Below are 25,814 nucleotides of genomic sequence, written 5' to 3'. Positions count from 1 at the left end.
ATCGGCAGGTGGACTCTCAACCACTGCGCCACCAGGGAAGCCCTGGGAAAGATACTTTTAAGAGATTAAAAAGACAAGCCACAGACTGGAAAAATTATTTGCAAAACACATATCTAAAAGAAGACAATTCAGAACACATAGAAAACAATCAAAATTGAATAATAAGAAAACGAAACACCCAGCTAAAAATTTCACAAAAGGTTTGACAGACACTTTACCAAAAAAGGTATACAAATGCCTAATGAACACATGAAAAGATGCTCAATATCATTAGCTATTAAGGGAATGTGAATTAGTGAGATACCACTACATACTCACTAGAATGTCTATAACTAAAAAGACTGTTAATACAAAGTGTTGGAGAGAATGTGAGAAAAGTGGAATCCTCAAACATTGCTGGTGGGAAGATAAAATAGTATAGCCACTGTGGTAAATCAATTGTCAGTGTCTCAAAAAGTTAAACATACACTTATCATATGATGGAACAAATCAAATCCTAGGAATTTGCCCAAGAGAAATTAAAACTTATGTCCACACAAAGACTTGGATGTGAACATTCAGAGCACTGCTTTTCATAATCACAAAAGAAAGTATAAACAATCCAATGTCTCTCAAAAGGTGAATGGGTAAACAAACTTTGGTACATCCACACAATGGAATACTCCTCAGCAATGAAAAGGAAAGAACCAGTGATACATGCAAGAACATGGACAAATCTCAAATGCATGATGCTAAGTGAAAGAAGCCAGACTCAAAAGGCTATATAACATATGATTCCATTTACATGGCAGTTTTTAAAAAGCAAAACTTACAGGAACAAAAAGTAAAAGTAAAGGGGAAGGATGATTTCAAAGAAGGGTTACCAGATTTAGCAAATAAAAATACAGGACAGACCCAGTTAAATTTAAATTTCAGATAAATGATAAATAATCTTCAGTGTAAGTATAGCTCATGCAATATAATGGTTCTTAAACTGTGGTCCCAGGACCAGCACCTTTAGAGTTACCTGGGTACTTATTAGGCATGCAAATTCTCAGGCCCCATTCAGATCTACTAAAACAGAAACTCTGGGCATGGAACCAGCAATTTATGTTTTACAAGCCCTCCAGGTGATTCTCATGGTATGGTTTGAGAACCACTGTTCACTATACCTCTAACTGGCAAAAAAAAGAACCATAAGAAGCTAATATGAAGAGAAAGGGGCACATGAGCCTGTTTGATATATCAATTCACCATCATCAAATATTAACTGAACAGACAAAGGGTGTACAGTAGGTTCTCTGAGAAGGGACTACAGAAGTGATCCTCAACTGAGGGCAATTTCACCCCTAGGAGACACTGGCAATGTCTGGAGACATTTTTGGTTGTCACAAGTGGGAGGAGAGGCTACTGGCATCTGGTGGGTAGAGGCCAGGGATGCTGCTAAACATCATAGAAAGCACAGAACAGCCCCCCAAAACAAAGAATTATCCAGCCCAAAATGTCAATAGTGCTGAGGCTGAGAAAGCTGGACTTAATCAAAACATACTTTTTTAACCCCAAAGGCTTTAAAATCAAAGACATTTTTACGAACATGGAAATAAAAAGATTAAAAAGGTAGTGACAAATAAAATATAATTCAAGGTGTCTCATACTAAAAATACTAGAACTATTCTGAGGAGAATTTATAGAGACTAGTGATACAGAGCTAAAACAGCAATTTGGTGGTAGGAGGCACCTTTATGATGAAAATACCAGGTTCCTTTATTTTTAGAAGTTATGTGAAAGAATAAATTGGAGATCACAAGTTTGAGAACCATATACAAATTAAACTGCATCTGTAGACACTGTATGACCACGAAACATACTGGCCCAGGAATCATGGAACTTGAGTTCTAGTTTTGTTTGGTATTAGGTAGCTGTGTAACTTAGCACAGGTCACTTCCTTATCTGCGCTTCAATCTGTTGATCTGTAAAATGAGGGGGCTAGACGACTTAAGTCATATCTAAGACCCCTTGCAGCTTTAACATACTATGTCTATGTCAAAAAAATGAGCACAGGACACATTCAAATACATTTTTTACAGGATATGAGGGGGCACAGTATCATTTTGTTCCCTTTGGGGTAGTTTTGTGTTGACTTTAGTACTTTTGGCTTTTGTGTTTAGAAGGCGCTAAACAAAGTTCAGGTTTTCTTATTTATTTATAACAATTATATTAACAATTCATGTTCATTGCAGAAAAATTAGAATATACAAATAAACCACTCTTTTCCACTAAGTAGGATTCTGAGACGAATTATAGCAGGAATGTGTTAAGATAGTCTAACAAAAGTCAATTTTATTTTTGCAATTAAAAACTGAAGTGAACTCAAATCCCTACCACCTTTCTCAGTCCTGGGCTCTGCCCAGGGAGGCTTCTACACAGTCTTTTTTGGCAGTTTGTCTCTGGGAAATGGAGAGGCTCCCTTTCCCCCTGCTTTGCCCCAGGATAGCCAGCAGGATCTCCCTGATCTCCTGTTGTCCTCCCTCCCCAACAGAGAGTTTCTATCCTCTTTGATAAAAGCTCAGAGTTTTTATGGATCAGGAGAAAATGCAGGCCCTGAGAAACCTATCCCTGCAGAAAGGTTCCCTTGGGCCATGCTTTGGGTTTTCTGGCTCTTTATATTTTTATTTTACTCTCCATTTTTCTGCCCTCCCCTTGCCCTAAGTCTAAGCTCAGCAAAGACGAGTGCTCAGGGCAGCTCCTAGGCCTGGACAGCTCTCAGGGAGGAATTAGATAAATGTTCAGCATGCCCGTGCCTAGCCCATCTAGTTTCATTCTTTAGTTACCCAGGCCATTAGCTTCGGGTTATCCCCTCTTATATTTGCAAACCCAATGCTTGGAGCAGCAGCATAGGGCTCTAACAGGTGATACCTCTCTCTTTCATTTCAGAATTTGCCAACTTAGGGGCCTGGCTCTGGAAGGCAGTTTTCTTAAAGGGGACTGCATCCTGGGTGACCCAAAGTCTCCAGACCTAGAGGGACAACTGTGCCCTCCCTTCTCTCCTTCATGTTCTCTGGCTGGATTGATTCAGCTGTAGAAACCATTTGGTCTGTTGCACTCCAACATACCGCTAGGTTCCTTCCAGAGTCACTGTGTCACATTAGCTTCCTTTTGGAGGGAGGGTGATGTGGTTGAATACTCAGAGAGCAGAGGCAGTGAGTGCACGTCTTTAGTTCCCCATCTTCCAGTTTCACCTACGGCCTTCCCCTTGCCCTAAACCTGAGCGCATCATGCCAGGCCTCACTCATACAGGATGGTGTCAGCTCACTCCTCAGCAGTAATCTAGGGTGTGTGGGAAGCTTAGGGCTCTGGGGAAGAACAGAATCGAAGAGGGGAGTGATGTGGGTGGAGGCACCAGTTTTATATCACACCCCCTTTGTAAGCCAGTGAGCTGGGCTTCAGTTTTCCCCAGACCATACACACTTTTAATTTATTTGCGAGAAACTAATTGTATTTTCACTGCAGTATCTTGTTATTTTTTATTTGTGATTTAAGAAATGTGAAGAGAAAATACACAGACACATAATGGTTAACAGTGTTTCTTTCATTCCTTGTTCTAGAGCTAACCACTCTAAAACTGTTTGGTAATGTCACTTAATGTAATTAATTGTAACGTATTCTTTTAAATAAAATGATTTATTGATTAAATAACATTGAAGTGAAAATGTTTAGAAAATTAGTTACACTTTGTATGCATGCTCTTAGAGAAGACTACATTATTACTAAACATAGTAACTGTCATGCTATAAGAGAAAGAAACCTCACAGTCCTTTCTCTGAGAACATATATTTTAGATCAACATGAGATTAAGAGTAATAAAAATTATATCAGCATCTATATACTTATAAAATATATATTGATAAATATACAAACATTAACATCCAGATTCCATCTTCAGATGTTTTTAAATTTTAAAAATGTATTATTTCTTATTTTTTAACAAAAAAATAAGTTAATGGGCTGAAGAAAACTTATTCAGCTTCAAGGTTAAAAGTGTGATAGTCTTTATGTCGTACGTGTCAGTGTGTCTGCATCTGTCTCAGTGTTAGAAGTAATTTCCCAGAAGAATTCCAGTCAACAGCATTTGACTTCACTGATTTCCAAGGAGTAACTTACTTTAATGTGATGTACACCATTCAGTTTTCCAATGCGCTGTTCAATGGTCCAAACACAGGAACTACATGTCATCCCCTCAACAGAGATGGTGACAGAATTCACACTCATACTTGGATCCATTTTGATTTCTTCTTTATATTCCTATTAGAAACAATGAACTTGTTAATTTCAGCCACGGAAATAATCCTTCCTCTGACATGCACTCCAATGTTCACTGCAGTGCTGTTTACAATAGCCAAGACATGGAAACAACTTAAATGTCCATCAACAGAGGAATGGATAAAGAAGATGTAGTACATATATACAATGGAATACTACTCAGCCATAAAAAAGAATGAAATAATGCCATTTGCAGCAACATGGATAGACCTAGAGACTATCATACTAAGTGAAGTCAAACAGAGAAAGATAAATATCACATGATATTGCTTATATGTGGAATCTAAAAAAAATGATACAAATGAACTTATTTACAAAACAGAAATAGACTCACAGACTTAGAGAACGAACTTATGGTTACCAGGAGGGAAGGGCAGGGGGGGATAGATTGGAAGTTTGGGGCTGACATGTACACAATACTATATTTAAAATAGATAAACTGGGCTTCCCTGGTGACGCAGTGGTTGAGAGTCCACCTGCCGATGCAAGGGACACGGGTTTGTGCCCTGGTCTGGGAAGATCCCACATGCCGCGGAGCGGCTAGGCCCGTGAGCCATGGCCACTGAGCCTGCGCGTCTGGGGCCTGTGCTCCACAACGGGAGAGGCCACAACAGTGAGAGGCCTGCATACCGCAAAAAAAAAAAAAAAAAAAAAAAGATAACCAAGAAGTACCTACTGTATAGCACAGGGAACTCTGCTCAAAACACTGTAATAACCTAAATGGGAAAACAGTTTGAAAAAGAATAGATACATGTATATGTATAACTCAATCACTTAGCTGTAGACCTCAAACTAATACAACATTGTTCATCAACTATGCTCCAATATAAAATAAAAACTTAAAAACCGAAAAACAACAAAAAACTTTAAGTTAAAAAAAATAAATTATCCTTCCTCAACTTTCCCACCTCCCCAGCTGAAAATACTCTACTAATAAAATATGGTTAACATTCTTTTCTCTCACCTCATTTTACCCCCACCACAGGGCCTTTGGGTTAGCTATTCCCTTGATTTAGGACTTTCTTCTCTTAGATATTTGCTTAGCTAACTTCCTCATCTCTTTCAAGTCTACTCAAATCTAACCTTACTAATGAGTCTTTCAATGACCACACTGTTGAAAATTGCATCCCACACCCCTTCCACACACAGATACTCTGATTCCCATTACCTTTGCTCTATTTTTTTCTTATTTTCATAGAACTTATAACCTTCTAATAAACTCCATAATTTACTTACTATGTTTATTGCATATTACCTGTCTTCCTGTGGTGGCTTTAAAATATGTTCACAAATTCTTTGCTACTCCTTTCCTTCAAGAGGTGGAATTTAACTCCTTTCTCTTTGAGTGTGGCCTGGACTCAGTGACTTGCTTCCAAGTCAATAGTGGAAGTGACAAAGTGTGACTTCCAAGATTGGTCATAAAAGGCACTGCAGGAGGGGAAAAAAGTCACTGTGGCTTCCTCCTTGTCCTCTCTCTTGAATCACCCCATCTAGGGGAAGCTACCCGCCATGGCATGAGGATACTCAAGCAGCCTTTTGGAGAGGTTCACATGGTGAGAAATTGAGGCCTCCTGTCAATAACCAGCAAAGACATAAGGCCTCCTACTAGGTGAGTTAACTGCCTTGAAAGCTGATCCTTCAGACTCAGTTGTCTTTAGATGCCTGTAGCCTCAGCTGACATATAGACTTACAACCTCACGACAGACCTTGAGCCAGAACCACCCAGCTAAACCACTCCCAAATTCATGACCCACAGAAACTGTGAGATAATAATTGTTGGTTGTTTTAAGCCACTAAATTTTGGAATAATTTGTTACACTGCAATACACTTCCCACTAAAACGAAAATTCCATGAAGGCAGGAATCTTTGTTTTTTTCACTGATAATTAGTTTGAATCACATGAAACTGCCATTTTATTGAGATATAATTGACATATAATATTGTATTAGTTTTAGGTATACAATATAATGATTTGATATATGTATATATTGCAAAATTACCACCATAAGTTTAGTTAACATCCATCACTATACATAGTTACATTTTTTTTTCGTGATGAGAAATTTTAAGATCTACTCTCTTAGCAGCCTTCAAATATACAATATTGTTAATTATAGTCACCATGCTGTACATTATATCCTCAGGAATTATTTACCTTATAACTGGAAGTTTATACTTTTTAACGACCTTCATCCATTTTGCCCACTCCCTACCCCCCACCTCTGGTAACCAACCCATCAATCTGTTCTCTGAGTCTATGAGTTCAGGTTTTTTCAGATTCCACGTATAAGTGAGCTCATACAGTATTTGTCTGTCTCTGTCTGACTTATTTCACTTAGCATAATGCCCTCAAGGTCCATCCATGTTGTCACAAGTGGCAGGACTTCCTTCATTTTTACGGCTGAAGAATATGTATATGTATATCACACTTTCTTTATCTATTCATCTATCGATGGACATTGGTTATTTCCATGTCTTGGCTATTGTAAATAATGCTTCAATGAATAGAGGGGTGCAAATATCTTTGTGATAGTGATTTCATTTCCCTTGGATAAATACCCAGAAGTGGAATTGCTGGATCACATGATAGTTCTGTTTTTTAATTTTTTTCAAGAACCTCCATACTGTTTTCCATATCCATTTTTAAAATGTAAAAATCTTAGAAAAGTTGAAAGAAAAATTCATCCCTAGGTGCATCAGTCTCAGTCTTAACTTCAAATGGCATTAATTATGGAACAACTGTAACTTATAGTGTGATTTGATCTGAAATAGACTCATAATTATTAGTCTATTTTTGTTATTTACTTTTAAAGTTAGATCTAAAGTTATTCCAAATGCAACACTTAACAATTCAGTTATGTCCACTGATTCTTCTTATGAAATTACTATTAAATTACTATTTTTACAGAGAGACTTACAATATATATTCAATATAAAAGAATACATTTTGTCTAACTTTTGATTTTAATGACTTGAAACAGCCTTTATTCAAAGTCAAAAAAAATAATGACTCTAATGAACCACACTGCCAAAGATTTTCACATTCTGGTAAACTATGACTTACAATCTATATGTAAAAATAAGCTGTTGTTGCCCTGAGAAACTCTTCCTTCCTCTAGCCAGAGCAGCTGCTGTCAATAGGACAATATGTGAATCTTTGAATGAATGATAAGTGGAATAGGGAAGAAGTAGTAAAAAATGAAGTTCTCCATATTGCCTGAATTCTCAATTGCATGAAATTTTACAATCTAAAGAATATTATACTAATGAACAGCTTCCCTGTTTTCCAAATCTTTACTATGAAAATTTTCAACCACACATAAAAGGTGAATAATACAATGAACATCTATCTGTATACCCTCTGTATGAATTCAACAATTGTTAACATTTTGCTATACTTGCTCTATTTTTCCTAAACTATTTTTAAGTTTTAGAGATCATAATACTTCAGCATGCATATCCAAACAATAAGAACTCCTATAAAACCACAATACTATGATCACAGCTAAGAAAATTAATCATTGTACATCCTTTAATATAAGTTCTCTATTTAAATTGTCCTAAATGTCCCAAGAATATCCCTTACAGCTTTTATTTTTTTCCAAACCAGGATCCAGACAAGGTTCACACTCTGCATTTGGTTATGTCTCCTTTGTCTCATTTAATCTAAAACAGCCTCTCTCCTTTATCTCTTTTCCCCCAAGTAACTTTTTGAAGAATCTAGGTCAGTTGTCTTAATAGACATTGTATCCTCTTTTTAAAATACAAACTCCTCTTTGATAGGTTAAGGGGCTGATAGCTGGCATTACACCTCCTAATATCTAGGTATGATCAGTTACTACAATAGAACAGAAGCCCAAATGGGACAGGAAACGCAGGTAATTGAGAGCAAAGGATCCTTGGGATGTAAGAACTCACAGGTCTAGGTGAAAAGTCCAAGGCAGGGTACTTAAGGCAAGCATGAAGGCATTAGGGGCTCTAACTAGGGAGAGGGTCACTGGGAAGCAGTAATGAGTATGAAAAGGGAAGGTGATAATGTCTAAAACAAACAGATCCTATCAATATTTTGTCTACTGTTAGCCCTGTGCCTAAAAAAGGAGTTGCTTCCTCTTTCCTCTTGTAGCACATGGCTGCCTGCCTCAAGGTCAGAACATTCAGACTTAGTACCTATATGGCTCAAATATGCTATGGGTCAAAATGGGGCTTTTAAGGGTTGACTCAGGTACATTACCAAAACTGACTAAATTGTTTTATAAGAAACTGTCAAGTTCAAAAAACAGAATTGGTAACAAACTTTTGGAATACAATACACTCAACAGATGAAGGCTAGTTTACCTGGTGAGTTAGGAATGTAAAACTGAACTACAGTTTTATTATCGGGTGTGCTCCAGACCAAAGTATTGGAGCATCTCTCAGGCTTACTGAGGAACTGAGAAAGACTAGTTAAGCAGAAAGGCACTTTTTTTTTTTTTTTTTTTTTGCTGTATGCGGGCCTCTTACTGTTGTGGCCTCTCCCATTGCGGAGCACAAGCTCTGGATGCGCAGGCCCAGCGGCCATGGCTCACGGGCCTAGCTGCTCCGTGGCATGTGGGATCCTCCCGGACCAGGGCACGAACCTCTGTCCCCTGCATCGGGAGACGGACTCTCAACCACTGCGCCCGAGGGAAGCCCCTGAAAGGCACTTTTAAAGTGAGTGGATAATTCACCCTGGAAATATGTATTAGGGAGGAAAGAAATTCTGAGCATGAATGAAAATTACATTAATACAGCTACTTTTCCCATTACATCCTAATTTAAGCATGTCAGATCAACTATGAATAATATGTATTTCTTCTGCCCTCATAATTTGCCTGTATTTTTTCTTCAAAACTATACTTAAATTGGACCTTACACTCAAAACCTCAGAGGAATTCCATTCCCCTCATACTACTCTATTTTACATATATTATTTATATATATATTTTTTTCTATATAAAATATAACACACACAACTCTAATTGATTTTATAATATATGTATAACCATCTTTTGAATCTTAAATGTCTCAAAGATAGGTACAAAGTCAAGAACAGTTTTTGTAATCTCCCACTGCATTTAGCAAAATGACTAAGAAAACAGAGTAAGAGTGTAAATAATTTCATACGGTGTGGAAAAAAATGTATGTTTATGGGAGATGACAATATCAGAGAAACAAATCTGGCATGCAGCTATTAGCAATGAGGTGACTCTGAGAAAAAGAGCATCCAACAACACTGAGGGAAATAACTTCCAGTTATTAAAGTATTTTGAGCCACTCCCTAAACACAGATGGTAATCACCATCAGTAATAACATTTTCTAAGAGGAAGAACAGTATTATGACTAGATCATCATCTCTGATTTGGAAACAGAAACTGCATAAGTTGAGTACAAACAAACATGACACATACGAAGTCTGACTGCACAAAACCACTTCTTAAAGCTGATCAAAGAAGCTCAAACATTATTTTTATTTTTTTATTAGTATTTTAAATTTATTTATTTTATTAATTGATTTTTGGCTGTGTTGGGTCTTTGTTGCTGCATGCAGCCTCTCTCTAGTGGTGGCGAGTGGGGGCTACTCTTCATTGCAGCGTGCAGGCTTCTCATTGCGGTGGCTTCTGTTGTAGCAGAGCACAGGCTCTAGGCGTTCAGGCTTCAGTAGTTGCAGCACGCAGGCTCAGCAGTTGTGGCTCACGGGCTATAGAGTGCAGGCTCAGTAGCTGTGGTGCTCGGGCTTTGTTGCTCCGTGGCCCATGGGATCTTCCCAGACCAGGGATTGAACCCACGTTATCTGCACTGGCAGGCAGATTCTCAACCAGTGCCACAGGGAAGCCCTCAAACATTATTTTTAAATCACCCTAAAATAATGAGGCCTCATAATTTGAGAAAGGTTTCTGGATTCTTAATATATTATATGGTAAAATTTAATTCTTTTTTTGGATACAGCTCTACATGGATAATTTTTGATCACTACAGTAATCAAGAAAATGCAAATTAAAACCACAATGAATATCACTTACTCCCATCAGGTAAACAAAACTTTCAAAATATGACAATACCAAGTGTTCATGAGAATGTGGAGCAACAGGATCTCCCGTATTCAGCTGGTGAGAACATAAATTAGTACAACCATTATGGAACCTGTTCGGTAATATCTGGCAGAGTTCAAGATATGCATATACTAGAACTCAACATTTTCACTCCTAGGCATATTACCCTAGAGAAAATCTCACATGTGTACAAGGACACATGAACAAGAATGCCCATTGCAAAAAAAACCAAAACAACAACAACAACAAAAACCCAACACTTTGGAAATAATCTAAAAGTCTATCAACTGGAAAATGAAAAAATAAGTGGGGATATATACATCATGGAGCATGACACAGTACTTAAAATGAATGAACTAAAATAGTGGTTCTCAGAGGACTGGTTCAAGATGGTGGAGTAGAAAGACATGCACTCACTCCCTCTTGCGAGAGCACCAGAATCACAACTAACTGAACAATCATCGACAAGAAGACACTGGAACTCACCAAAAAGGATACCCCACATGCAAAGACAAAGGATAAGCCACAATGAGATGGTAGGAGGGGTGCAATCACAATAAAATCAAATCCCATAACTGCTGGGTGGTGACTCACAAACTGCAGAACACATCCCACAGAAGTCCACCCACTGGAGTAAAGGTTCTGAGCCCCACGTCAGGCTTCCCAACCTGGGGGTCTGGCAACGGGAGGAGGAATTCCTAGACAATCAGACTTTGAAGGCTAGCGGGATTTGATTGCAGGACTTTGACAGGACTGGGGGAAACAGACACTCCATTCTTGGAGGACACACACAAAGTAGTGTGCACATTGGGACCCAGGGAAAGGAGCAATGACCCCATAGGAGACTGAACCAGACCTACCTACTAGTGCTGAAGGGTCTCCTGCAGAGGCAGGGGATGGTTGTGGCTCACCGTGAGGACAAGGACACCAGTAGCAGAAGTTCTGGGAAGTACTCCTTGGCGTGAGCCCTCCCAGAGTCCAACATTAGTCCCACCAAAGAGCCGGGTAGGCGCCAGTGTTGGGTCCCCTCAGGCCAAACAACCAACAGGGAGGGAACCTAGCCCCACCCATCAGCAGACAAACGGATTAAAGTTTTACCCAGCTCTGCCCACCAGAGCAACACCCAGCTCTACCTATCACCAGTATCTCCCATCAGGAAGCTTGCACAAGCCTCTCAGATAGACTCATCCACCAGAGGGCAGACAGCAGAAGCAAGAACTACAATCCTGCAGCCTGTGGAACAAGACCACATTCACAGAAAGATAGACAAAATGAAAAGGCAGAGAGCTACGTACCAGTTGAAGGAACAAGATAAAATCCCAGAAAAACAACTAAATGAAGTGGAGATAGGCAACGTTCCAGAAAAAGAATTCAGAATAATGATAGTGAAGATGATCCAGGACCTCCGAAAAAGAACGGAGGCAAAGATCGAGAAGATGCAAGAAATGTTAAACAAAGACCTAGAAGAATTGAAGAACAAACAGATGAACAATACAATACCTGAAATGAAAACTACACTAGAAGGAATTAATAGCAGAATAACTGAGGCAGAACAGATAAGTGACCTGGAAGATAGAATGGTGGAATTCACTGCTGCAGAACAGAATAAAGACAAACGAATGAAAAGAAATGAAGACAGCCTAAGAGACCTCTTGGACAACATTTAAAAAAACATCATTTGCATTATAGGGGTCCCAGAAGAAGAAGAGAGAGAGAAAGGACCCAAGAAAATATTTGAAGAGATTATAGTCAAAAACTTTCCTAACATGGGAAAGGAAAGAGCCACCCAAGTCCAGGAAGCACAGAGAGTACCAGGCAGGATGAACCCAAGGAGAAACACGCCAAGACACATAGTAATCAAACTGACAAAAAATAAAGACAAAGAAAAATTATTGAAAGCAACAAGAGAAAAACGACAACTAACATACCAGGGAATCCCATAAGGTTAACAGCTGATTTCTCAGCAGAAACTCCACAAACCAGAAGGGAGTGGCATGATATATTTAAAGTGATGAAAGGGGAGAACCTACAACCAAGATTACTCTACCCAGCAAGGATCTCATTCAGATTCGATGGAGAAATCAAAAGAGTTACAAACAAGCAAAAGCTAAGAGAATTCAGCACCACCAAACCAGCTCTACAACTAATGCTAAGGGAACTTCTCTAAGTGGTAAACACAAGAGAAGAAAAGGACTTACAAAACCAAACCCATAACAATTAAGAAAATGGTAATAGGAACATACATATTGATAACTACCTTAAACATGAATGGATTAAATGCTCCAGCCAAAAGACACAGGCTCACTGAATGGATACAAAAATAAGACCCATATATATGCTGTCTACAAGAGACCCACTTCAGACCTAGGGACACATACAGACTAAAAGTGAGGGGATGGAAAAAGGTATTCCAAGCAAATGGAAATCAAAAGAAAGCTGGAGTAGCAATACTCATATCACATAAAATAGACTTTAAAATAGAGAATGTTACAAGAGACAAGGAAGGACACTGCATAATGATCAAGGGATCAATTCAAGAAGAAGATATAACAGTTATAAACATATAGGCACCCAACATAGGAGCACCTCAATACATAAGACAACTGCTAACAGCCATAAAATAAAATCAACAGTACACAATAATAGTGGGGGACTTTAACACCTCACTTACACCAATGGACAGATCATCCAAACAGAAAATTAATAAGGAAACACAAGCATTAAATGACACATTAGACCAGATAGATTTAATTGATATTTATAGGACATTCCATCCAAAAACAACAGATTACAGTTTCTTCTCACATGCACACAGAACATTCTCCAGGATTGATCACATCTTGGGTCACAGATCAGGCCTCAGTAAATTTAAAAAAATTGAAATCATATCAAGCATCTTTTCCAAACACAATGCTATGAGATTAGAAATCCATTACAGGGAAAAAACGTACAAACACATGGAGGCTACACAATACGTTACTAAATAACCAAGAGATCACTGAAGAAATCAAAGAGGAAATCGAAAAATACCCAGAGACAAATGACAATGAAAACACGACAAACCAAAACCTATGGGATGCAGTAAAAGCAGTTGTAAGAGGGAAGTTTATAGCAATACAAGTCTACCTCAAGAAACAAGAAAAATCTCAAATAAACAATCTAACCTTACACCTAAATGAAGTAGAGAAAGAAGAACAAACAAAACCTAAAGTTAGTAGAAGGAAAGAAATCATAAAGATCAGAGCAGAAATAAATGAAATAGAAACAAAACAATAGCAAAGATCAATAAAACTAAAAGATGGTTCTTTGAGAAGATAAACAAAACTGATAAACCTTTAGCCAGACTCATCAAGAAATAGAGGGAGAGGACTCATATCAATAAAATTAGAAATGAAACAGGAGAAGTTACAACAAAAACTGCAGAAATACAAAGCATCCTAAGAGACTACTACAAGCAACTCTATGCCAATATAATGGACAACCTGGAAGAAATGGACAAATTCTCAGAAAGGTATAACCTTCCAAGACTGAACCAGGAAAAAAGAGAAAATATGAACAGACCAATCACAAGTAATGGAATTGGAACTTTGATTAAAAATCTTCCAACAAACAAAAGTCCAGGACCAGATGACTTCACAGGTGAATTCAATCAAACATTTAGAGAAGAGTTAACACCCATCCTTCTCAAACTCTTCCAAAAAATTGCAGAGGAAGGAACTTTCCCAAACTCATTCTATGAGGCCACCATCACCCTGATACCAAAACCAAAGATACTACAAAAACAGAAAATTACAGACCAATATCACTGATGAATATAGATGAAAAAATCCTCAACAAAATACTAGCAAACAGGGGCTTCCCTGATGGCGCAGTGGTTGAGGGTTCACCTGCCGATGCAGGGGACACAGGTTCATGCCCTGGTCTGGAAGGATCCCACATGCCGTGGAGCGGCTGGGACCATGGGCCATGGCCGCTGAGCCTGCGCATCCGGAGCCTGTGTTCTGCAATGGGAGAGGCCACAGCAGTGAGAGGCCCGCGTACCGCAAAAAAAAAAAAAAAAAAAAAAAAAAATACTAGCAAACAGAATCCAACAACAGATTAAAAGGATCATACCCCATGATCAAGTGGGATCTATCCCACGGATGCAAGGATTCTTCAATCTATGCAAATCAACCAATGAGATACACCATATTAACAAATTGAAGAACAAAAACCATATGATCATCTCAATAGATGCAGAAAAAGCTTTTGACAAAATTCAACACCCATTTAGGATAAAAACTCTCCAGAAAGTGGGCAGAGAGGGAACCTACCTCAACATAATAAAGGCCATATATGACAAACCCACAGCAAACATCATTCTCAATGGTGAAAAACTGAAACCATTTCCTCTAAGATTAGGAACAAAACAAGGTCGTCCACTCTTGTCACTATTATTCAACATAGTTTTGGAAGTCCTAGCCACGGCAATCAGAGAAGAAAAAGAAATAAAAGGAATATAAATTGGAAAAGAAGAAGGAAAACTGTCACTGTTTGCAGATGACATGATATTATACATAGAAAATCCTAAAGATGCTACCAGAAAATTATTAGAGCTAAACAATGAATTTGGTAAAGTTGCAGGATACAAAATTAATGCACAGAAATCTCTTGCATTCCTATACACTAGCAACTAAAGATCAGAAAGAGAAATTAAGGAAACAATCACATCCACCATTGCAACAAAAAGAATAAAATACCTAGGAATAAACCTACCTAAAGAGGTAAAACACCTGTACTCAGAAAACTGTAAGACACTGATGAAAGAGATCAAAGATGACACAAACAGATGGAGAGATATACCATGTTCTTGGATTGGAAGAATCAATATTGTGAAAATGACTATACTACCCAAAGCAATCTACAGATTCAATGCAATCCCTATCAAATTACCAGTGGCATTTTTTTCAGAACTACAACAAAAAATCTTAAAATTTGTATTCAGACACAAAAGACCCCGAATAGCCAAGGCAGTCTTGAGAGAAAAAAAACGGAGCTGGAGGAATCAGATTCCGTGACTTCAGATGATACTACAAAAGCTACAGTAACCAAGACAATATGGTACTGGCACAAAAACCAAAATATGGATCAATGGAACAGGATAGAATGCCCAGAGATAAATCCACGCACCTATGCTCAACTAATCTATGACAAAGGAGGCAGGGATATACAATGGAGAAAAGACAGTCTTCTCAATAAGTGGTGCTGGGAAAACTGGACAACTCCATGTAAAAGAATGAAATTAGAACACTACCTAACACCATACACAAAAATAAACTCAAAATGGATTAGAGACCTAAATGTAAGATCCGACACTATAAAACTCTTAGAGGAAAACATAGGAAGAACACTCTTTGACATAAATTACAGCAAGATCTTTTTGGATCCACCTCCTAGAGTAATGGAAGTAAAAACAAAAATAAACAAATGGGACCTAATGAAACTTCAAAGCTTTTGCACAGCAAAGGAAACCATAAACAAGACGAAAAGACAACCCTCAGTATGGGAGAAAATATTTGCAAATGAATCAACAGACAAAGGATCAATCTCCAAAATATATAAACAGCTCATGCAGCTCAATATTAAGAAACAAACAACCCAATCTAAAACTGGGCAGAAGACCTAAATGGACATTTCTCCAAAGAAGAGATACAGATGGCCAAGAAGCACATGAAAAGCTGCTCAACATCACTAATTATTAGAGAAATGCAAATCAAAACTACAATGAGGTATCACCTCACACCAGTTAGAATGGGCATCATCAGAAAATCTACAAACAACAAATGCTGGAGAGGGTGTGGAGAAAAGGGAACCCCCTTGCACTGTTGGTGGGAATATAAATTGACACAGCCACTATGGAGAACGGTATGAAGGTTCCTTAAAAAACTAAAAATAGAATTACCATATGACCCAGCAATCCTACTACTGGGCATATACCCTGAGAAAACCATAATTCAAAAAGACACATACACCCCAATGTTCATTGCAGCACTATTTACAATAACCAGGTCATGGAAGCAACCTAAATGCCCATCAATAGACAAATGGATAAAGAAGATGTGGTGCATATATACAATGGAATATTACTCGGCCATAAAAAGGAACAAAATTGGGTCATTTGTAGAGACGTGGATGGATCTAGAGATGGTCATACAGAGTGAATTAAGTCAGAAAGAGAAAAGCAAATATCATATATTAACGCCTAATAGTGGAACCTAGAAAAATGGTACAGATGAACCAGTTTGCAGGGCAGAAATAGAGACAGAGATGTAGAGAACAAACATGTGGACACCATGGGGGGAAAGTGGCAGGAGGGGGTGATGGTGGTGGGATGAACTGGGAGATTGGGGTTGACATATATAGACTAATATGTATAAAATAGATAACTAATAAGAACCTGCTGTATAAAAAATAAAATAAAAATTTAAAAAATAAATAAAATTGTGGTTCTTACTGGGAGGAGGGGAGATTTCACCATGAAAGGGATATCAGGCAACGTCTGGAGACATTTTTGGTTATCACAACGTGGGGTGTGGGGTGGAGGGGAAAGTGCTACTGGGATATCACTAAACATCCTATAATGGACAACAAAGCTCCTCACAGCAAAGAATATCTGGTCCCAAATGTCAACAAAACAGAGGTTGAGAAACTCCAAACTAGGGCTACAGGTAGCAACATGGATAAATCTCACAAACATAGTTGAGGAAATAAAAAGTTTCAGAAGGATACAAAATTCTAAAAATGTAAAACAATACCATATGGTTTTTTTTGTATGCACACATATGTAGTAGTAAAATAAAATTTAAAAATATAAAATATATATAAAATATAAAAATATGCATGGGAATAATAAACTCCAAATTCAGGAGTTTGGCGAGGGAGGAAAGGATGCAACTGGAACATAAATGGAAACTTCAACTATATATGTAATGTTTAATTTCTTAGGCTGAGTAGTGGATGCACAAATATGTTATAGGGTTCCCTATACTCTTTGTAGACCTTAGTTATTTCACTGTAAGAATTTTTAAAAGGAAAATAAACGAATGAACCTGGAGGACATTATTCTAAGTGAAATAAGCCAGACATGGAAAGACAAAAACTGCATGATCTCACTTATATGTGGAATCTAAAGTTGAACTCTTAGAGACTAGAAGGGTGGTTATCAGGGCCTGGGGAGTGGGGGAAATGGGGAAATGTTGGTTAAAGGGTACAGAGTTTCAATTATGAAGGATGAATAAACTCTGGAAATCTAATGTATGCATGATGACTACAGTTAATAATTGTTTACTAAAAACTTGCTAAAAGAGATGTTAATTGTCCTCAACAGCAACAAAAAATGGTAACTATGTAAGGTGATGAATATGTTCATGAGTTTGATTGCAGTAATCATATCACAATGTATATGTACATCAAAATATCACGTTTTACAACTTAAATATATACTATTTCTATTTGTCAATTATACCTCGATAAAGATGGAGGAAAAAAGATTTTTAAGAAACACAGTCCACTTTAGGGGGAAATAAAGAAGAAAAATATATAGGGAATGTGCAGAAATTAAGAGACAAGTTACCAAAATTGAAATAATTCAATAAGTGAGACCAATGATAAACTCAAACATATAAAGAGACAAAAATCACCCAGTCTATTACACCAGGGCTATAAAAACACCCCTGTTTTGTCAAGCAAATTAATAATTTCTAGCTATGCAAACACTCAACTAGTTGCCTTCAGAGTATATATATTTCCAAATCAATTTAATTTTTTAAAAGTTTTAATTTTTTTAGTTTTTTCCTACCCATTTGCTTTTATTTAAAATCTACCACCTCTGAATTGAAAACAAAAGGGGAAAGCATTAGCTTCTTTATTATTTTACATAAAACATCTCGTTTAAATTGTGTGAACCTTTAAAATGAACACTGATCTTATTCCTTAACTTGTTTTCAAAATACTGAGTGTCTAACCTCTTTCATCACACAACTGTCACTATACAAACAGAAGACTAAGATTTCAGATGAAACAGCTGGAGTAGACTAGTGTATGTTTCAAAACATAATTGTTCTTTTCATTTGACCATTCCCAAAAGATTAGGAGTCAGTACTTCAGACATATTAGTAAGGTCAAAAAAGACCAGAACACTCAAATTAGGAAAAGGCTGTGTGCTTTGCTGGCCATTTTTGTGACTCCTTGACTAATGACCGCTTCTTACAAAAGAGCTGTCCTTGTGATAACTACAGATATTTCAGATTCCTATAGCATTTCATATACATAATTTCACAACAATCCTGCAATATAAATGAGGTACTTGCCTCCTTTTAAAATTAAGGAAGCTAACACTCAGACTTACCTCTGCTCATACAGCCAATTCAAGCTGAAGTCTAGAGCTAACAATAGCCTCAAAGGGATTGACTTAATAGGGCAATGTTTGCAAAACGTATCAAAGAAAACCAGCCAGGGCTTCCCTGGTGGCGCAGTGGTTGAGAGTCCGCCTGCCGATGCAAGGGACATGGGTTCATGCCCCTGTCTGGGAAGATCCCACATGCCGCGGAGTGGCTGGGCCCGTGAGCCATGGCCTCTGAGCCTGCGCTCCGCAATGGGAGAGGCCAGAACAGTGAGAAGCCCGCGTACCGCAAAAAAAAAAAAAAAAAAAAAAAAAAAGAATAGACAGATCCTTTGCAATGGAACAGAAAGTCCCAGAAACAGACATATATGTATATATAAGAATTTAGTTGCATAGCACAGGGAGATCAGCTCGGTGCTTTGTGACCACCTAGAGGGGTGGGATAGGGAGGGTGGGAGGGAGACACAAGAGGGAGGAGATATGGGGATATATGTGTACATATAGCTGATTCACTTTGTTATAAAGCAGAAACTAACACACCAGTGTAAAGCAATTATACTCCAATAAAGATGTTAAAAAAAAGAATTTAGTATATAATAAGGGAAGTATTTCAAATCAGTGGGGAAATAAATAAGTGGTGTTGCCATAATGTGCTAACCATGTGAGGTAAACACGTTTAAATCCCATCTTACTCCAAAATTAATTCTAAATGAGTTAAAGACTGAAATGTAAAAAAAAATGTTTAATGCTATAAAAGTGGATAATTAACAAAAACAGCAACAACAAAACTTGGGATGGAGAAGGCCTTTCTAAGCCTAAGCCAAAAGCAGAAACGATAAAAGAAAAGATCTTTAAATTTAATTTTTATGCATTTTTAAAATGTCATGTGCCATAAAAAACCCACGTAAGCAAATTACAAAAATATATATGCATATGGAGTTTCCTTCTGGGGTGATGAGATGTTCTGGAATTAGATAGTAGTAATGGTTGCACAAGTCTGCGAATACACTAAAAACCCCTGAATTACATAAAATTATACTGAATTTTATGACATGTAAATTATATCTCAAAAAACTCCACATATGTAATATATATATGTCAATTGACAAAATAAGAAATCCAAAATTCCAATAAACATAAAACTTTACATTTAAAGTTATAAATTAAAACGACTAAAATACAATGTTTTCCCCCTACTAGATTAGTAAAACGTGTCTATTACCACATAGCTTAAAACAACAAAACAGGAAACAACCTACATTTTTTACAGTAGGGCACTGGTTAAATAAACTCCAGTAGATCCACACTTTTACAGATAGTTGTCATATTTTTTGGCTACCCAGCATCCAAACACACAGCTTAGGTTAAGGAAATCCCCTGCTGTGAGTGAGCTTCTTGGTAATAGGCAGTAGGACCCACCCCCACTACTGAAGCCAAAGTGGAAGGAGGAGGTATTCCCTTTCCCTTCATCCTGATTCAAGGTAAGATGCTAAGTGATTCTAGATCTGGCTGGGCAGATACCTCTGCCCAGGTTTTTGAATTCTGAGAAAGTGACACAAATACACAGTGAGAGTTAAAGAGAATTCGCAGCAGCTTCAGCAACAGTCAAGATGCCAGCAGTGGTGGTGGCAAAAGTCCTGAGAAAGCCAGTGCCACTGGAGAGGTCCTCACCAGACTGTACATGGGGGGTGTGACCTTGGCTGTTTTAGCCTCTCTGGGTTCCTGCCCATTTTTCCAAGCCTGGCTGACCATCTTTCCTGTTGACTCTATAAACAATCTTCATAGCCTACCAATAAATTCCTTGTCTGGGTAAGTGAGCTGAACTGCTTTATGTTGTTTGCAAGCAAAAACTCAGCATAATACATGTATAATAAATACCATGTGGCCATTAAAAACAATGATGTAGATCTCCATTTACTCACGGGGAAAATATTCAGGATACATTAAGTAAGAAAAAGCAAATTTTCACTGCAAGAAGTTCTCTAAACCCACCACCAATGGGTTAACTAATGGTCTCCATTCTATCACCCAAATATTCAGATGCCCACAGCATGCTTAAGTGCACTCTTTGTCCCACCAGTAGTGTGTTGACATACTTAGTTTCATCTGTGTTTGCTCCCAAGCCTCTTTATGCCCACTGAACTTCTTTTAATCGTGTGATTTAATTAAATATTATGTAAACTGATGAAACGTGAGTATAAAAGAGAGTTACTATTTCTGTGAAAACAAAGGTGAATGCTTTAGAAAGATTCAATAAAGGTGAGCAGTAAACTGCTGAAATAGCTGCACATAAGCAACTTTAACAGAATGGGGGGAGAGAAATCATAAAAAACTAAAAATTCTATTATCTACTTTCATGAAAGCAAACTAGAAATTGGAAATCTGGAAACCTGGAATGAAACAATATGGATGTGGTTTATACAGAAAGAAAAGGAGGAATTTCAAAGGACCCATATACAAGGAAAAGGCCTTGGCCCTACATATAAATATTGGAGAATGAATGAATATATGTTCTAGGTTTTTACAAAATGAATAGGCTACATATAGTTATTATGGCTCCTTTCTTCAACTGACCAACCACTGGATGGTGCAGGAGAGTTTCTACCATGTTTCCATCTTCTACGAAGGAAGACTCTGGAATATACCACAGAACAAAGAGGAAAAAAATACCTGATTTCATTTTGTTTTAAAGGGCCCTGATAATTTACATTTTCAGCCTTGACTAAAACCTGTCATAAGCCAACTTTTATAAATAGTTGGATTGAGAATGTGTATTCCTAACAAGGACATCATTGAAATTTACACTTTAATGAATTTTCTTCCCTTCATTGAATTTCCTGTTTGTCCTATAAAGCCATGAAATGTTGCAATGGCCTATTACAATGGCTATGTCCAATACTTTATGCTATTTTTTAAGTTGTTTCCATTCAGAATCCTCAGTAGAATTCAGAGATGATTCTCCTCACATAGTTTTATAGGACATTTCTTCTTCCTCTAAAAGTATTTATGGGCTTAGGAAGACTATTATTTCCTGAGAAAGGCAGGTACTTTGTAAAAGTTTGTGTGTGTGGGGTGTGTGTGTAAAATACACATAACATAAAATTAATCATTTTAACTATTTTTTTAATTAAAGTATAGTTGACTTACAGTATTACATTAGCTTCAGGTATACAACATAGTAATTCAGTATTTTCACAGAATATATTCCATAAAAAATTGTCATAAAATATTGACTGTGTTCCCTGTGCTGTGCATTACATCTTTGTAACCTATTTATTTTATAGCTAGTAGTTTGTACCTCTTAATCCCCTTCAGCTATTTTGCCCCTCGTCCCACCCTTTTCCCCTCTGGTAAACACTAGTTTGTTCTCTATATCTGTGCATCTGTTTCTGTTCTATTTGTTCATGTGCTTTATTTTTTGGATTCCACATATAAGTAAAAATATATAATATTTGTCTTTCTCTCTGAGTTATTTCACTAAGCATAATACCCAGGTCCATATATATATGGTCTATATATATATATATCTTTTAATATTGGTGTTTTCATTTTCTTTGGATAAACACCTACAAGTGGCACTGCTGGATCACATGGTAGTCCTGTTTTTAATGTTCTGAGGAACTTTTATATTGTTTTCCATAGTGGCTGTACCAATTTACATTTCCACCAGCAGTGCACGAGGGTTCCCTTTTCTCCACATCCTAGCCAATACTTGTTATTTCTTGTCTTTTTGATGATAGCCATTATGACAGGTGTGAGGTGGTATCTCACTGTGGTTTTGATATGCATTTCCCTGATGGTTAGTGATGCTGAGCATCTTTTCATATGTCTGTTGGCCGTCTGCATGTCTTCTTTGGGAAAAATGACTATTCAAGTCCTCTGCCCATTTTTTAACTGAATTGATTTTTTAAAATATTGATTTGTATGAGTTCTTTATATATTTTGGATTTGACCCCTTATCAGACATATTGTTTGCAAATGTCTTCTCCCATTCAAGGCTGTCTCTTCATTTTGTTGATGGTTTCCTTCTCTGTGCAAAAGTTTTTAAGTTTGATTAGTTCCCATCTTTAAATTTTTGCTTCTGTTTCCCTTGCCTGAGAAGAGAGATACAAAAACTATTCATAAGACCAATGTCAAAGAGAATACTGCCTATACTTTCTTTTAGGAGTTTTATGGTTTTAGATCTTACATTTAGGTCTTTAATCCATTTTGAGTTTATTTTTGTATATGGTGTAAGGAAATGTTTGAGTTTCATCTCCTTTATGTAGCTGTCCAGTTTTCCCAACACCATTTACTGAAGAAACTATCTTTTCCCCATTGTATATTCCTGCCTCCTTTGCCATAGATTAACTGACCATATAACTGGATTTATTTCTGGGCTCTCTATTCTGTTCCATTGATCTGCTTGTCTGTTTTGTGCCAGTACCATACTGTTTGGATTACTGTAGCTTTGTAGTATTGTCTGAAGTCAGGGAGTATGGTATGTCCAGCTTTGTTCTTGGTTTCACTGATCTTTTGTTGTTTCTTTGGTCTTTATTTTATTTATTTCCACTCTCATCTTTATTATTAGCTTCCTTCTGCTGACTTTGGGCTTTGTTTGCTCTTTTTCTAATTCCTTTAGAATTAGAGGGCTGGAGCCAGATATGAGCCAGGGCTGTTTTAACCATTTTTAAAGTGTACAGTTTAGTAGCATTAAGTACATTCACACTGTTGTGCAACCATCACCACCATCCATCTCCAGAACTTGCTCATCTTCCTAAACTGAAACTATACTCATTAAACACCAATTACCCATTTCACCTCTACCCAACCCCTAGTAACCATCATTCTACTTTCTGACTCTATGAATTTGACTACTCTAGGTTCCTCATATAAGTAGAATCATTTGTCCTTTTTTGTCTGGTGTATTTCACTTAGCATAATATCTTAAAGGTTTACCCATGTTGTATCACATGTCAGAATGTTATTCCTTCTTTTTTTTTAAAAAAAAAAGTGTGTGTGTCCGTGTGTGTGTATGCACACACGTGTATATGGCCTTTTATTTGTTTTTCCTTTTATAAATTTATTTATTTATTTACTGGCTGAGTTGGGTCTTCGTTGCTACACATGGGTTTCCTCTAGTTGCGTCGAGTTGGGGCTACTCTTTGCTGTGGTGTGCAGGCTTCTCTTGTTGCGGACCACGGGCTCTAGGCATGCAGGCTTCAGTAGTTGTGGCACGTGGGCTCAGTAGCTGTGGCTCGAGGGCTCTAGAGCACAGACTCAGTAGTTGAGGTGCACAAGTTTAGTTGCTCCACAGCATGTGGAATCTTCCCAGACCAGGGCTCAAACCCGTGTCTCCTGCATTGGCAGGTGGATTCTTAACCACTGCACCATCAGGGAAGCCCGGAATGTTATTCCTTCTTAAGGCTGAATAATATTGCATTGTATGTATATACCATATTTTGTTTATCTACTCATCTTCTAATACACCTTTGGGTTGCTTCTATCTTTGTGCTACCGTGAATAATGCTGTTATAACCACTGTTATACAAATATCTGTTTAAGTCCCTGCTTTTAATTCTTTTGGGTATATACGTAGACTTGGAATTTCTGGATCATTTGGTAATTCCACATTTAATTTTTTTAGGAATCACCGTACTGTTTTCCATAGCAACTGTACCATTTTTCATTCCTACCAACAATGCACAAGGGTTTCAATTTCTCTACATCCTCACCAACACTTGTTATTATTTTCTGTTTTTAAAAAAATAATAGCTATCCTAATGGGTGTGAAGTGGTAACACACTTTTCTACATCTCAGAAATTTCAATAAAGAATTAGTGAATTAAAGCTAAAATATGAGATAGATGGAAAGCCATAACCTTTCGTTATTAGCCATTTCACTGTTACTTTATTTCATTTACAATGTATTCTTACAATTTTTCTTGACAATTTCTTCTATATTTGGATTTTATGGTAAGAACTTGTTACAATATATACTTTAAATGTGAAACAGTATGTTTTCAGCTCTATTTTAGGTATGATTAGTTTAACAGGTTAGCACAAGAACTTGGAATGAGTTCAAAGGGATCAGGATAAGAAGATGTAGGAATTCCCTGGTGGTCCAGTGGTTAGAACACAGTGCTTTTTCACTGGGGTGGGCGGGGTTCAATCCCTGGTCGGGGAACAGAGATCCTGAAAGCTGCGCAGCACCGCCAAAAAAAAAAACATGTAAATGTTCTTGGCTCAACATGTGCTTATTTTTAAAGTGGATATAAAAGAGGAATTGTTGTGAATTTCATTTACATCAGTTCTTCAGAAACTTACCTTTCAGATTTAAGCACATTTCTCTAACTTTTTTCCTAAAGCTAGTAAGAGTGTACTAAAGGGGTAGAGTATACTAAAGGGTACAATATTGTGCTTTCAGCACTATAAATGAATAGCCAAATAATAATGAAGCAATACTAGCCACAATTACTATAACAAAGTAGACTGACCAGTAAAGATGATGTGGGCAATATCTAGACCCTAGGAACATATTACTCAATCACCCTGAACAACTTGTTTGTTCTACCTACTTTGGAAAGTAATAGCAGAGGAACTGAACTCTATCATTAAAAGTTACTTATTCAGGGACTTCCCTGGTAGTCTAGTGGTTAAGACTCTGAGCTTCCACTGCAGGGGGCACAGGTTCAAGATCCTGCATGTCACACAGTGAAGTTATTTATTCAAATACTTGTCCTCAACTCACCTAAGCGTTTATATAAATGTCTCCCACACAAGAATAAAATAATTTGTAATATATTTAGGACCAATGAAACTGCATGAAATCTCAGGAAAATTTAAATAGGAAATTATGCCTATTTTAAACTAGGCAAATGTACATAAACAGCAAGCTAGTACTAGTTATTGCTATATAAGTGTTACTTATAGTTACATAGTAAGTATTATTACTATACAATAAAAACTCAGAGATTAACGGCATGAGCCAAAATCACATATACTTACCCAAACACTGATCCAAAGATAATCACATTTTTGCTTCTCCATAGGGACTCCAACGAGTGACAGATAAGGCTACAGCAT

The 25,814-nt window shown here is 37.3% G+C and overlaps 1 protein-coding gene across 1 annotated transcript in view; it reads right to left on the bottom strand.

Moving 5' to 3' along the window:
* The window catches only part of ATP7A (ATPase copper transporting alpha), a 139,103-nt gene that overhangs the window by 72,689 nt on the left and 40,600 nt on the right, over window positions 1-25,814 (bottom strand). The window contains exon 2 of the mRNA XM_027095658.1: window positions 4,141-4,281. Coding sequence (XP_026951459.1) covers window positions 4,141-4,260 — 120 coding nt within the window. The 5' untranslated portion in view covers window positions 4,261-4,281. The remainder of the gene's footprint in view (window positions 1-4,140; window positions 4,282-25,814) is intronic.

This window comes from Aethalodelphis obliquidens, unplaced genomic scaffold (genome assembly GCF_003676395.1).
Source record: "Aethalodelphis obliquidens isolate GAN/ISIS:26980383/991018 unplaced genomic scaffold, ASM367639v1 scaffold92, whole genome shotgun sequence".
Taxonomy (NCBI): Eukaryota; Metazoa; Chordata; class Mammalia; order Artiodactyla; family Delphinidae; genus Aethalodelphis; species Aethalodelphis obliquidens.
This window is presented reverse-complemented; position numbering and strand designations above follow the sequence as displayed.